This window comes from Cryptotermes secundus, unplaced genomic scaffold (assembly GCF_002891405.2).
Source record: "Cryptotermes secundus unplaced genomic scaffold, Csec_1.0 scaffold22, whole genome shotgun sequence".
Lineage (NCBI taxonomy): Eukaryota > Metazoa > Arthropoda > Insecta > Blattodea > Kalotermitidae > Cryptotermes > Cryptotermes secundus.
In genome coordinates, this window is record NW_019742961.1 from 1,872,018 (window position 1) to 1,888,381 (window position 16,364).

Consider the following 16,364-nt stretch of genomic DNA (forward strand, 5'->3'; position numbering starts at 1 on the left):
AAAATCTAAGTATTATGACGTAGTTTTCATTGAGTTTGAACTTGACCTGCCATCTATAATGTTCAACTGAAGTACACGGTGTGACCAGAGGGTATAGACTATGCTGCAGTGTGTAAAGAGAGAGACAGAGACAGGCTAAGGTTTCATGGTGGCATTTTCATGTTGGCTATTCTGATTACTGGACCGAAAAGGAAAAATTTATTTTGGTTAATTAAAAATTGAAAGTTATTAAATGTATTTGAACCCCTCGTTTTTAGAAAATGTAAAATTCAAAACTGTGTGATACGAGTTCGTGAGATTTCTTAATTATTAAGGTGTGTAAATGTTTACATGCGTCGTAATACATAGACATGATAATATTGGAGTCGCAAAGTAATACTTTTGTGGCTAAGTGCATGGAAGTTACTTTCATATTACATTTGTTATAATTCACATATATAATAGAACGATCTGAGAAGGTTTTTGGTTTATTATGATAATGTTTTGAGTTTTCAAATATTTTAAATATAACCTAGTGATTGTGGGATCCAAAATAACGACATCTTTGGTGCGAACTCATAACGTATACTGCTGTTCAGATGGCGTAAAAATACTTTGTCGTTCTAGCTGCATAAGAGTCTTCTCTAGTAAGTCAGGTAACGAACATATGTTGCAGACGGTGGATGATCAGTTGCAGGGTGTTATATTACATTACATGATATCTCAGTACTTGTATCTGTACTGGATTACGTCTACAGGTAAAGTCGCTTTTCATAGTTATATTTATTTCCAGTCCTACTTAACGAATACTTCATGAATTTGACGTGGGTCGCCATCTTTGCGTTAATTCTTTCTTTAGTATAAATCCAACATCATCGTTTAAAGTTATACTTATTTTAAACATTGAAGTTAATGAGATGAATTTGAATAAGGGAATGAATTTAATACTGGCATGTCTGTTCCCGTCTGAACTATTTTGAAATGTTGACGTTCGTGCTGTAACGGAAGATGAATTTGTATCAGTTTTCCGTGGCACATAATACTGTATACTATTGAACTGAATTAGTTGGATAGTCATTGGCCGTTTTGGTGTATAACGTCTAATCTATTTTGAATGACTCGAGAAAAGTTTTGTATGTGTATATAATGTAATTGGAACAATTTTGATATGCACGAAACTTGTGGAAAATTGATATTGAAAGCGGAATGTACAAGATGTTCATGAACATCGGTTTTCTTTGCGTAAAAGACTATCGTTTGGAAGATTTGCTTGGCTTCAGTATTGTTAATGGGAATTTCGTTGTATTCCAATAGCTTAAGACGGAACCACATGTAGATTAGTAATGTGTTTGTGAAAGTGATGTTAAGTGAGGTTTGTAGTTGGTTCATGCATTTCGTTTAATGAATCAGTTGCCGAATCCCAAGAGTTTTCAGTGTCTGAATGCAATATATTATTATTTAGGAGGATATCTTATTTTAAAATGTTAGCTAGGATATATTTTTTGGTTAATGGGGCAGTGTAAAGTGTAGGTTATTAAAGGAATAATAAGTCGGTCCTCCAGGATTATTGAAAATTTAAGCCTACTCTTGACTAGGATTTTGAAGTAGACTGTGAAGTATATCCATTACTTGTACCTCTGTGTGTATGTATAGGTATGATGCTTGTGAAATGGTTGGCTTTTATATTTTGTTCAGTATGTAGTCCATAGTGGAATTCCATATTTGTGAGGGTTGCATTAGTTGAGCTTATTGCTTAAGACTAAATGTACTGATTTTGTGGTCTTGTGAATATTAGCAAATGGGATGTTGGAAATTTGTATAAATATGTAATGCACATGTTATATACTTAGAGGCTTTGCGGTGGGGTAGGTGGTTAGGTATTAGAAACTGTTGCATAGCCAAATCCAGCCAAACTTAAGCTAGTTTGAGTTCAGTGCTAGGTGACTTAATTAAGATTCATGGTGGACAAAGTGATATTGGATCAGACTTTGCTCTGAATTTCTGCTAATTGTAATTTCACTTTTGCTCCATTGTCATCCATCACTGCACCCTGACCAGTCAGCAGTACAGAGTACAGATAAGTCTGTAAGGTATGCACCACAATTTTTATTGTGATTGGGGAGGTGGGGGTGCAAGATGCAGTCCATGCATTTATGTATTGTGACGGGAATAGTGGAGAGATGTGAGCAATATATTTATTGTATTAAAATGTAATGAAATTTCATACCAGCTTTGAAGAAAATGAGTGTACTGCATTTATGAGAGCAAATTTCAGGTGCAGACTACAAAATGTCTCAGATCTGTCTGTTTAAATAACATTTAAAAGACTGAGTTGGAGAAAATAGTAACTAGTGAAAGTTGTGGACCACCTCAGGCTTCAAACATATACAGGATATGAGATACTTTACCCAAAACTGAAAACACTGTATATCTCAGTTTCTGTTTGTTCTCAAACTTTCTTCAGTTTCAGTTGTTTATCTTGGAGAATGTTTTCCACTTTCAGAAATGAATAATTGTTGAATTAACAGTGGATGATATATTTTTAATCTTTAGTTTCCTTGAAAGAAGATAAGTATTTATACCAGAACAATGGAAAGCACTTTGTTCATATATTGTAATTTATCATAAACCCCAGATAATGAAGGCATGATATGGATATGAAATGGATATCATATTGATTCTTTACCGTCTAAAAGGGAAGATAACCTTTCAGGATAGAAAAGCTGTTTGGAAAGCAGTCTTCATTTGTTTTAGGCAACTGTATGAGCAAGGGAGAGCTTGTGTATGTGATGTAGTGTCACATGTCTCATTGCCTTGTGAACCATCACGTAATTGGTCACTTAGTGTTTATTCTTGTCTCTACAGAGTGAGTTAATGATGTGTTCTGGGGTTGATAATCCCACCAGCTGCAGAATTACCACTGTTATTCACTTTCTTCATGCTAAAAACATGAGCACTATGGAAATCCATTACAAATTATGTGTGGCAGTTTACAACCAAAATGTAATGAGTCAGGGAATTGTAAGACAATGTAGAATGTTCAGAGATCAGCGAACAGATGGTCACAATGAAGAGCGAAGTGGTTGGTCATCTGTGCCGAGTGATGATCTTGTTCACAGTGTTGACGAACGAATTTGTGAAACACTGTGCTTCACAATTTGAGATCTTTCATTGGAATTTCCACAGATTTCACACACGCAGTCACAGGAGCAAGACACAACACAAAGCACAATACACACACGATAGTGAAAGAGTGCTCCAACAGAAGAGGACAGGTGTGACTCGCGTAGTGAGATACGACGTAGAGATGAAAAATCCTGTACAGTTTTAATATTTTTAACATTTAACATTTATCAATATATATGATAAATATATGTTTTACTTATTTTAATATGAAGACGACAAGGCATGCAATGAACTAGTTTAGCGTAAATCGAATGAGCACCTGAAGATGGCACGTTTGTGCCGAAACATGTGGTGCGAGTGAGAGGAGGAGATAGATGAGTGTATGCACTGGAAGACGGTTGAAATAAATCATGGACTTAAGTCAGTGCAACAGGACGCTAAAATATAACGTATAAAAACTTGTTCCCTGATACAAGTGTCTCAGTTCCGGCAGTGACTACTTTGAGAAGTATTTTTTTTATTGCTAGTGGGGTGGCACTAAGTCCCTTGTACTGTGGCCACTTCTGGCCTATTGTATCAGCCCCAGATGATAGGTGAGGGTGATTGTGGAGCAATTGGTGGAATGAAGATTGGCAGGGGAAACCGAAGTACTCTGAGAAAACCTGCCCCAGTGCCACTTTGTCCACCACAAATCCCACTTGACCAGACCTGGGATCGAACCCGGGCCGCCACGGTGGGAAGCCAGCGACTAACCACTTGAGCTGTGGTGTGGCCATTTTGAGAAGTAGCTTAAATATGTACATATTTTTGTATATCATTTTTTTCTTTGTTTTGTTAACATCTTGGAGGTTACTTTCTGAATAACCCTCATGTATGCTGTGTACTATGGTACGTAATTCAAGGAAACCTGCCTCCTCCATCTTCATGGCACATGATGGAGGCAGTGGGGTTCTATACCATGTTGAACCTGCGTACTAAACTATGAGGCATCTCGTCCGCAGAAGAATATTAAAAAAATATATTGGATTTTACTCCCCATGATGTCATTTACTCTTTCTTGCCCAGCTCACAGATAGTTAACTTATAAATTTTGAAACTTCATCTGTAAAGTTATTGTGTCCTTTGCTCAAATTAAATGCATATGGGAGAGAACATACCCATCTGTATGAAGTGGTGTCAGAAGGTTCCTGGACTGTTATTGTTGTAACAGCCTCAGTGAAAGAAGATGAGAAGGAAGGCCAAGGTCACACTTCTGAAAGCCTATTGCATCAGTCTGCCACGTGACACTTCTCTATGAACATGCATTGTTCTTTCATGAGTGCTTTTTTGACTTTGTGTTTCATTTTATCTGCAATGGATGGCAAAATCGAGCAACATGTCTGCATCAAGTTTTGCATGAAGCTCAGTAAGTCCACCTCCGAAACCCTTGACAGTGAACCCGCCCACACGTTCCTGCAAACAACAGAGTTTGTGACTAACAACAATATGGTTATCGTTCCTCATCCTCCCTACTTGCTGGACTTAGTCCCCTGTGAGTTTGCTTTGTTTCCCAAATTGAAAATGAAACTGAGGTGATGACATTTTGAAATAGTGTCTGACATCCCAAGGGAATTGCAAATGGTACTTTACAGCTTTAAGGAAAATGATTTCCATGGTGCTTTTGAAGTGTGGAAAAATTATGGGATAGCTGTATACGTTCCCAAGGAGACTATTTTGAAGGAAATGGTAGTCAAAATTGTGTAATTTAAGCTAGCATTTCTTTTTTGACCTAGTCTGGGCACTTTCTAATACACCTGTCTCTGGCACTACTGAATGGAGTGAAAGTGGATGGGGGATTACACCAAATGTAAGGAAAGTTTAAATTTGAATTGTGTTACGCCCATGCAGGCATATACATGAAGCTCAAATCAGATGTCACTGAATCTCCCAAAATTTCACAGCATACAAGAGATTAGTGCATGCAGTAGAATGTACAGGGAAATAATATGCAAGTTTACTGCAGATTGCATGAGCAGTTCAGCAGGAGGGACATACATTTTGCATGTTTGGACTTATGGCATAGTCAGCAGGCCAATAGGCTATATGTATTGCAATTTGTCTTCAGTATCCCCCCACCCAAATAATCTTTAAACAGCTACTGTGAAGTGTGCTTATGTCATGCCTGCTGACTGTAATCCCAAGCCCCTCCTAATCATGTTATTCCATCAGTTTTGTTGCGTCTTGTTTCAAAATGCCATGTGAAAGTTACCCATTAAAGGGGCTTCATGCATGCTACCCATGTGAAAAGTAAAGGGAAGATTTGAGCATAAATTTCATGATGTCAGCAGTTCAAGTTTTTTTGGCCTGTGGGCTTGTCAGTTGTACAGCAGGTCCAAATGTGGGGAAAGAGTTCACGCAAGGAGATTATGACGTTTGCTTTGGACTGGCTGACTAATTTATGGTGCACTGTGAGACCTTTCTATATATGAGATTAAGTTCTGCATTCATTTCTAAACAGTTATTGCTGAGAATATTTAATGAAATACCAAAAAAAGAAGCCAAACTGTGATTAGTTCTTGCAACAGTAGGTACCATAAAATCTGTCTGTGCCTCAGATTTCCTTCCTATTATTTGATTATGACAAGGCAATAGTCTATACTGCATGAAGGGATCTCCATGTAATGCTGCAGTTGCAAAAAGAAAGAAAATGTGATGTCGCATCGTTCTCTTTTGAGAAGGTGAATTTAATGGTAATTCACTGGAAGTAACTTGATATGTTTGCAATGAAAAATTGCAAAAATACATCCAGTTAGCTTCACTTTTCTATCCATGATCATGTAAGAACATGAGAACAGATTATGTTTTGTACAAAAGTTTTAGAGAAACAAAGATATTTTATGTCCAGTACACATATTATTTCCTAATTGCTATGGTGCTTTTGTTAATTAAAAGGGATCAGCTATGCCAGAAGTGTTTTGGTATGTACATTTTTTTTAATAGATGTTCTACACTTTTGGAATATTTTGTTAGCAACTGGACAAACAGCTTTCTTTGTGTGTAGATAGCTACCAAGAATTTATGGCTATAAACATGTGTTTTACTTGTATATATGTTGTACAAGAGTTGTCAATATAATGCTGATAAATTTTATATTTCTGTACTTCACTGTATTATATGTATGTGAAATTGAATGTTGCATGTTTCTATTTCAGGATTTAGCCTGTTGCCAAGTTCCAACAGTTTTCATACAGTGCTTAGTAGTGCTACAGAACCACCGTGGTTATTCCAGTGCCCTTTAAACAAGTGGTGAAAGTGAATACGTGAACTATTAACTATCATAGATACAAGCTTTTGGCCATTCTTGGCCCAGCATAACCATGATGACAGAAACACACATTAATTCAAATCATGTGGCAGTTATGCCAGGACTGAACAGTATCAGCAGTCAAAAGGGGTAAGTTGTGATTTCCCTCACTTAAATATGCAAAATATTGGTATATGTCATCTTAGTTTTCTGTGCTGTGTAAGCTATTCTCACTTGTGAAAGTTATCCACGGTACTGTATGTATAAACTAAGGCCTGACAGTGTTATATTCTTCCGAATTTAAAGCAGTAATAATAATATTGTTCTGTATAAAAGTGTTCAGTTGTTCCATAGAAATGATGATTGCAATGTTGGATTCCCCAGCATTTGAATAATAAATGAACTTTGCAATTCTGATCTGTGGTATGTACTTTTGACGGGGCAGTCTTCCTGTATTCTTAATCCTAGCACATGTGTAATTACAGCAGCTGTAAAAACGTAATGATCTTAATGAAACCAATTTGAAGACTCACAGTAAACTAAAATGAGTATAAGTTTTTATTCTTCATTAGAAAATTTATAGAACAGTACCCATTTAGTTTTTTAACCAAGCTTATTTTAGATTTATGAGTACTTTTCAATAACTTCAAGTTTGAGTATCAGTTACACAGTGACTGAAGGTCTTCTGAGCTGTGGTACTGTAGTTTGGTAAACAGGTACCAATGTTTTGAATCAACCCATTGCCATATCCTTGGGGTAGAAGACTAAAGCAGCAGGTTCTCTCAGATAGTTGGTACAAATTTACCAAACTATGTGATATCAATCCCAGAATCTGATATCTGATATAAGATGTTCATGCACCTTCAGTCTTCCTCATCAAAATATGGCCAAGTGTAAGGATTAGTTCCCTTTCACATACCATGATATTTATCTTTAAAGCATTCTATAGACAGAGCAGTATGTGTCATTTCTTTCAAATCTGAAACACTTTGTTGGATTTTGAAGAGTTTGTATACAAATCCTTTCAAAAACTTTTTGGAAAAATGTGAGTTTGAGCATTAACCCTGTAATGGTCATATAATTAGCTTTAATGGTTGAACCAGTACAGGTTGCTAGGTTATGCCAGGCATTTTTAATCAAGACTACATAATTTCCCCTTTTACTCATGTGTGGTGTGATTTATGGCCAGACTTAGAGGATTTTTGGGGAGGTAACTTGGAGAAGAAAATGTAAATGAATTGTTCAATTCATTATGTTTATTGATGAGTTTTGCCACTTTTTAGGAAAGTTAAATAATTGGCCATGTATACATATGGTTATTTACATTAAACATGTTTATGTATTACTCTTTAATTTAATTAAATAAAGAATTCTGAAGTTATGAGCTCTTTATTTTCATTTTACACTACATTTAATATAAATATCTGCTCAAATAGTAGGGACTTGCATGTGTGCTTCACAGTGTTTTCAGACAGTGTCCCTGACACAAACCAGTATGCAGTTGATCATATGATTGTGGTGTACTTCTATAGTATAAGCATTTTCTTTGATGCGTCGCATATGAAGTGATGTGGGTTCATACCAGGAAAACGTGAAGAATAGGAGTGGGCCTGCATGGTTCATCATGTGCCCAAAAAACTGACATGATCAAATTACATATGAAAAGAGGACAGTCATTGTCATGCTGAAGTCACATGCCCTTGTAAATGTTAAAAGGTACATTCTTGAGTAGAAGAGGAAGTGTTCTTTTAAGGAAGGTAGCATACCTGGTTCAGTCGAGATGATTCACTATCACACATGTTTGTCCAGTTAGACATTCACTTGATTTTGGCCCAAATCCTTACATTTGATCTTTGTTTCATTGAAGATTGATCAGTAGCATCAGGAATCCCCAGTGCCAGTTCATGTAAGTTGTGGATATTGTTCATTCCACTCTTCCTGAATGTTGTCTTATCAGGCTGCAAATGCTGTAAATGGCAAAAAAATCAGGTTCATGTATTTTTGTGTAGAAGCCAGTGAGAGTGGGGGGCAAACTTTAATTGTCCCCTCTCTGTGTCCTTTGCTGTACATGAAGTGGCTACAGCTGGTCCACATGCATTGTTATGTTCACTGTGATAATGAGTTGAAGACCTGCGAATGCGGAAAGTGTCCCCCAGGTGGGTGCCACGGATGCTGACAGACGACCACAAGGATGCACGTGTGGCAATTTGCCAGGCGATGTTGACACATGATGAAGGCATTAATGGGACTTTTTTTTTTTCATCAATTGTGACAATGGATGAGACGTGGATGCCGTTTTTCAATCCTAAAACGATGCGCCAGTCAGCTCAATGGAAGCACACAGACTCACCACCACCAAAAAAATTTTGGGTAAGCGCCAGTGCTGAAACGATGGTGGCCATGGGACAGCGATGGTGTAATCCTTACTCATTACGTTCCAAAGGGCACTATGGTGACAGGTGCATCCTACCAAGATGTTTTGAAGAACAAGCTCCTTCCAGCACTGTGAGAAAAACAGCCAGAAGAGGCTGCACATGTGCTCTTTCACCAGGACAATGCAGGTGTACGTGACACAGCAGTTTCTTCGTGAAAACAACCTTGAAGTGGTTTCTCATGTTTCCTACTTGCCTGACCTGACTCCTAGCGATTTTTGTCTTTTCCCAATGCTGAAAGACGCTCTCTGTGGTCACAGATTCACTAGTCATGCCGCTATTGCATCAGCGATTTTCCAGTGGTCAAAACAGACCCCGACAGAAGCGTTCGCAGCAGCCATGGAATCATGGCATCGATGTAAAAAATGTGTATGGCTGCAGGGAGATTACGTTGAAAAGTGACAGAAGTTTCAAATTTTTTGTATTATTATTGTGTGAGGAAAAAATCGGAGACCTTAGAACTTCAATGCACCACGTACACACATGTGCAATACTTCTCAATAAAGTCCATGATGGTATGGTAGCTATAACATTGTATGTTGAGAGGTTTGCTCGGTGTACTACCAAACCCGTGCATACCATGGAAGACAAGGAAGTGCACAAACAGTTGATGTGGAAGTGTGCATACATTGACATGTATAGGAGAATGCCTGTATGATTTTCAATGGGCATGAACTGTGAGTCTGCTTCATATTCTCCAAATCCAAGAATATTTCCAGTGATTCCGTTGACATTCTGGGGAAGGTCTCTTCTTTAGCAGCTGCACACATTTGGCTGATGAAGCAAGCTTCACAAGGAATGGCATACTAAATTTCCATAGTATGCACATTTGTAGTGATGTTGAGTGATGTTCAGTTGAGATATCAGGATCAGTTTTCAGTTAATGCACATAGGCTGTTGAGTTTAGATAGCATTAAACCCAGATTTGTTTTATTTTAATGTTGTGCTCTATTACAGCATGACTTCAAAGTTACATTATACAATTTATATTTAATTTTCTTTTTAGAGCTTATAATGACAGTGAACATAGAACCCTTAATACTTATTGTTTATTCATTTAGTAGGCCTGCAGTTTTTACATCTCGCCAGTTTATCACAACCTGACAGTGAATATATGCATGTATGTTTAATGTTAATTTATTATAAAGAAAGGCTTGATCATAGGCTTGTGTCATTTATGATTCCTCATACCAAAGATAATTGTTAAGTTTGTACTATGTATATGCTGTTAAAATTTTATTTTCTGTGCAGTGGATGTGCTGAGAGAAATATCAAGAGGGAAACATACTTAGTTTAATTTAAGGTTTTCATTTTTGAACACATTCCAATTATATAACATACTAAAATTGTATATACTTTACAATAGAAATATTTTATCTTAAACATGCGGAACAATATTCTGTGTCCTTCCCAGTACTTCTATTTTAATTGAAACACATATTGCTCTTTATTTTCACTTTTTTTTAAATAGCTATTTATTATTATTGTGTTAACTTTTTCCTGTTCCCAAATATTAATGACTAACAGATTGACTTTTTTCCCCCTCCAGTGGCGTTGATAAAATAGATGACATTGGGTGGAAAGCGAAGCTGAAAATACCACCAAAAGACAGGAGGGTGCAGACAAGTGTGAGTTCACAGTTACATGCATTCGGCTTCTAGTACTTACTTGAATGAGTGAGTGAGCGAGTTAAGAAAATAAGAATAACTTTACAGGTTTTATGGGGTGGTCCAAAGTTGCCCCATACTTGAAGTCCCCCCCCCCCNTTTGCCCTCACTGTGGCATCTTACTGATGTTCGAAGCATACAAAAAATGTAGCCAGTTCAGGACACCCAACCTGAAATCATCATCCATGTTGAGTATCTGTCCTAGATGCTCTGTCAGTGGTCCAGACAAATTAAAATCACTGTGGGCCATCTGAAATATAAGGAGAGTGGTTCGTGATCTCTCAGACCAAGGTAGCCAGTATAATTACTGTAAAATTTTCCACTTATGCATACTCACATTAAGTAGTACAGTCTTCTGTGACAGTTTCCAAGGCCTTTTATTCTGAACCACTAAGTGAACAGCAACATTTTGGGTGTAGTTTCACACCCTTTACTTTGCCCCCCCCCCAAATAAACTTTTGTAAGGCGAAGAAAGCTTGGCTACATAATAGTGGTCGGCTGAATGTGAGCATGTGGTTCATGATCTTCAGAGAACATGTTGCACCATTCATGCATGCTGGTACATGATAAGGTCTTTCTTTCACTAGAACGTTGATGGCAGTGCTGCTTTTTGCACTTGAGCGACGGTCCTACACCATCTTGTGCTGCCCCTAATCACAGAGTAGGAGTATTGTTTCCATTATCTGCTACAGAGTTTTATTGTTTTGGTGTCTGCATCTTTTAGAAAACTGTTAGGACCAACATTGAATCGGCTTCATATCTTATGTGTGAAGGGTAAAAATCTGTGTAATACTGCTGTTCCCATTAATACTTCAAAGAAATGAGTCGCTGACAGGGCCCAAATATTCCAGTGACTGTAAATGTGCTAGCCCAACACTTCGATAATTCAGAGGTAATATGATGTGCAGTGAAACTGATTTATGCTCTTTGTAATTTTATCTGTAGAATTTGTATTGGCCTCGTTAAAAATCCAGTAAGGACAATGTTTGATCTCCTTGTACTTATTTGGGAAGTGACTGTGTGCATTGTGTAAAGAGAAGCTGGATATTTTGGTACAAGTGAATACTGCCGCAGATATACGCAAACTTTGAAATGCCGCTTCAATATGAAATACAATTTTAAAAAACAAAGACTGAAATTCATAAGTGATTTGTTAGATGGCTCTGCACTTCAGATGGGGTTTGAAATGTTGCTTTGCAAGAGCTCTGAACTATGATATGAGTGGCATGGTTCAGCATTGATGTTAGTTGATCATGTTGAAAGAAAGGGTTCTGCATATGGTTATAACCTTCAGAGTTGCAGAGAATTTCAGAGCCTCTAATTTTAGGTCATCAGTTTGTATTCAAAGCTGGCAAACCTGTCTCATGTGTTCTACATGTTGCATCGATCACATTCTTGATTTATTTGTCTTAATATTGGATGAAGAATGTAAATAATAGACTTCTTAATTGACTTCAGAAGCAAATCATGGAATTTTCAAAAGGAAAATTCATTAATAATTCTTAGTGTATATGTGTGCTGATGATGATCAGTGTATAACTCAATGTATAATGACATGTCTTAACTTTATAACTGCCATCAAAGTTAAAAGTTTTGCTGTGTCTGCAATGTAAAATTATTCCAGAAGATTTATACAGTGTTTGTTTGTTTAATTTAGGATGTGACAGACACCAGAGGCAATGAATTTGAGGAGTTCTGTTTAAAACGTGAATTGTTAATGGGGATATTTGAAAAAGGCTGGGAGAAGCCGTCTCCCATTCAGGAAGCCAGCATTCCCATTGCTTTATCCGGGAAGGATGTTCTAGCACGTGCCAAAAATGGAACCGGCAAGACTGGTGCATACTCCATTCCCGTACTTGAACAAGTAGATCCGAAGAAGGATTGTATTCAAGGTGAATTATTGTTTTTGTTTACTAAATGTTGTCAACATTTATGCATTGCTGTTTCCTTACCTGTGAAGTGATACAAATTTTGTGTACATGCTACACAAATTGTCCTGTGTGCTGTATTTGCTATAGCTTGTATGCATTCGCTCTTAAAGTAAAAAAAAAGTAAAGCTATCCCTGTACCAGGCCGTGAAGGCCCATAGGGTTGTGAGACGTTGAGGTTCCCACACTATCTAGACAATCGGCTCAAAGATGGCAGTAATGTTGTCAGCCTTATGAGCCCGCCGCTCTTTACTCCACTTGTGGACTAAAAGCCATGGAGTTTTCTTTATTTTTTTATATACCTCTTATGGGTCATTGGTATTCTTGGAGCATAACCTCGTATTTTTATATGTAGTCCCATCATGCATGTACCCAGTACAATTGTAGTTCTTTTATTATCAAAGTATTTGTGAACACAATACCTGTGTTATCTTACTATATATCAGTGTTGTATATGTACGAGTTAATAACCTCTTAAATGCTGGATGCCATGTAGTGGAATTTTCTCCTCCTAAGGTAGTGCAAAGGAAATTTTGTAATGTTTATGGAATAGTAGTAATATCTTTTGAAGGATTTGTATTGTGTGGCCTGAAAGCCTTTTCCCATAGGTTACAGCCTTTAAAAGGTATTTTGTCTCATGAGGTGTAGTGTAGGCATGGCTTACTCAGCAGGTACTGTACTGATTGTGTTAATTTTACAATATGTAAACAGATCAGATGGTTAGGAAAACTTAATGAGCAGTCAAATATTGCAGATTTTACTTAACGGTCTGTTATTAGTGAAATTATTTGATTGATATATGAGGACTTAACACATTAATTTTTAATGATATATTGAAATGATGAGTTAAATGTTGGATTCCCCAGCATTTCCTCTGTTAAATGACAATTTAAACTTTGACATTTAGAGCAATTTGGCTTGAAATTTAATGAAAAAAAAAAAAAAGGTCTTTCCCAGTAGTTAATAGTTCTGTATGATATTGCAGCACTTGTGATTGTGCCAACACGAGAACTGGCACTTCAGACTAGTCAGATCTGCATAGAACTCGCGAAACATATGGACATCAAAGTCATGGTCACCACTGGTGGAACCAATCTTAGAGATGACATTATGAGGATTTATCAGAAAGGTAATTAAATTTAATAAATAATGGAAGGTATAGAATAAATTAAAATTTTATGAGAGAGTAAGTTGGAATTGTGTCTCAAGACTAGTCTATTTTTAGTTCTGACTGTTCTCAATGGAATACACAGTACAATTGTCATGTTTCCTGACACACTGTGTATTTGGACAAGTTTGATAACAGAGATAATGATTGTAGGCATATATGGATTAATCATATGCTGTAGTTAGGTGTGTCACCCTCCCACTGGAGCTGCAGCTACCACCGTGGTTCACATTTCTTGTCAAGTCCCACCCAGAGGCCTTGTCTAAAAAAACTTGGCATATGGGATTTGATAGCATTACTTGATCCATGGTTTATACTTAAGTGTTCTTGACAGAAACATAAATGTTTCTTATATAGTACTCCTGTAGTACATTTCTAAGTTGGATATATTTTGTGTTCCCTATATAAGAGCATATACATTTTTATTTGTGTTTTAATTTAAATATATAGGGTGAAATGAAATTAGCACACAAATTTTCCGTAGTACGATTCCTTGTTAAAAAGAAACAAGTCCAAAATGTATAACAACTTATGTTCTTGGATTTGATTTGGTTCATCCTGGTCTGTCACACTAGTAATATTAAAAAAGGTTATCAACTCTGTCCAGTGTGATTTTAGTTCCCCCCTCCCCCCATCCTTGATATGTTTCGGTGTGAGAGACCATCTTCGGAAGGATATATCAATACAAGCAGAAATTACATTGTAGTACTAGTTTTTGCTTGTATTCATATATCCTTCTGAAGATGGTCTCTCAGAAAGAAAAATGTCAAATATAAAAAGATTAAAAAGAAAAAACTTCTATATAATATATTCTGGTACACTTAGTTTTTGAATTGTATGTCACCATCAGACAGGTTAGTAACATATTTTGTAGCAGCATTACTTGTCATGATGGTACACAGTGCATTGTTAAGCGTACTCAAGATGCACAGTGCACATGGGGCAGTTGCAACTGAATGATCATGGAACAGACCCAAGACGACTACTGCAACATACACTTAACGCTCAGTACCTATAACAGTCAAGCTGGTATTGCTGCATAGGAATACATGTTGTGTTTTTCTGGTCAATGTGATGTACACACCAGTGTGTTTTAACCATTGGAGCAGTGTCTGCAAGAGATGTGAAGTGTAACATTCTGTGGACAGAAGAAGTGTGCTTTACATTTGACTGGAAACTGTTCTACCTAGGCTACTGAAGGTGTGCCTCTAGCTGTGAGGTGGAGGTTGTGATTTCAGCACAGTGGAGCCCCACTGCACTGTGGGGAAGATGTACAGCGGTGGTTGAATGTAACATCCATGATGGTGGTTTGGAAGTCTGGTCAGTTACATGGTCTCCTTGATTAGGTGTAATTCTGATGGGCTTCTTCCTATGGGAATACCTGAAGGAGCATGTTTTTGCAGCCCCTCCCAGGATTGTAGGAGATATATCAAGGCTCCATGCACCGGTGAGAATGATCAGTGCCAGCATGTTAAGGCATGTGTGAGAGAATCTCGTGTGATGTGATGCTGTCAGCCTTGAAATGGATGGGGGCCATTTTAAACACCTGTTGTAACTTTGCGGCAGCTGTGGCTTGATCATTTGCACCATTTGACAGTGATGTGTATCTTGAAAGTTAAACATCACAGGACATTTGTTGTACAACGTTTTCAACTTGTTTTTTAACAAGGAATTACACTGTTGAGAACGTGTACATGATTCCTGTCTCATTCTGTTTATTCAGTAAACTCCCCTACTTTCCCAAGTAGTAGAGCAGGTTATTTGCAAGTGTGTCAGATAAGGATGAGTATAACCATGTTGCTTCTGGGATTCCTCTTCATTCCCTCAAGGTCATATTTATTAAATTAGTTCAATGCTTTTCATATCGTGTCAGGTTTAATTTCTCAGGCTTCATTTGTTGCATGTTGTAGATAATCAGTGACATTCTTAAACATGTCTGTCCTTGCATCAAATGGTACCTGACCAAAATGAGGTTCTTTTGCTTTCATTTACACTCAGAAATTGCCGATTTATGTTAATTTGCTTACAAAGATAATTACATAAGAACTCGAGTTAATTTGGGGGGAAATTATCTGCATATGGAATTCATTTCATAATGTTAGAAGTTTTGTCAGATGTGTCATGTATTCTATAGTTCGATTGTTTTTGTTCTCCCATTGAACCAAAGAGAATGATGCTTGAAGTGGATTGCTGACTCCAGCAGTATTCTAATAGCAGTATTTTGTGCAGTATGTTGAGGCATACCAGAGTTGCCATATTACTTTGTGAACACACAGATTTCTTTTGTGTAATATGATGTCTCATATCTGCTGTTGTTAATATTGAACATTTATATGTACTTAATATTGTTTGTCTATTTAATTACTCAGATAGACTTGAAAGGATTCTGACGATGGTGTATACTGTACTTCTTTTGGCTTATTTTGGACTTCACCCATCGTCCGGTATATAAAAAAGACAAAAAACCACAACGTTTCGGAGACTGGATCTGTCTCCGTCTTCAGGTGTATAGGGAAGGTTTAACCTACTCAGTTGGGCCCCTTAGAAAGAGCTAGTCTCAATCACTGGACAAACCTTGATCTGTAGAAACAACCTATGAACAACCGACAACCGGTTCCGTCAGTGGGAGGAAAGAATAAAATCGCAGTAAAAACATGATAGAAAATTTGTGCCAAACATGCACTTGTCAACAATGTAAAGAAACAGAAGTATGGGTTATATTCCATGAATTCAGTTAAAAACGAAAGTAAAAACTGGATAAAGCATGCCTGATCTGCATGG

General features: G+C 37.2%; 1 protein-coding gene across 1 annotated transcript in view; it reads left to right on the forward strand.

Moving 5' to 3' along the window:
* Positions 1-564: 564 nt before the first annotated feature.
* LOC111873395 (ATP-dependent RNA helicase me31b) overlaps positions 565-16,364 on the forward strand; it is a 35,064-nt gene continuing 19,264 nt past the window's right edge. The window contains exons 1-5 of the mRNA XM_023868065.2: positions 565-737; positions 6,297-6,538; positions 10,370-10,448; positions 12,145-12,379; positions 13,401-13,544. Of these exons, the coding sequence (XP_023723833.1) occupies positions 6,462-6,538; positions 10,370-10,448; positions 12,145-12,379; positions 13,401-13,544 (535 nt within the window). The 5' untranslated portion in view covers positions 565-737; positions 6,297-6,461. The remainder of the gene's footprint in view (positions 738-6,296; positions 6,539-10,369; positions 10,449-12,144; positions 12,380-13,400; positions 13,545-16,364) is intronic.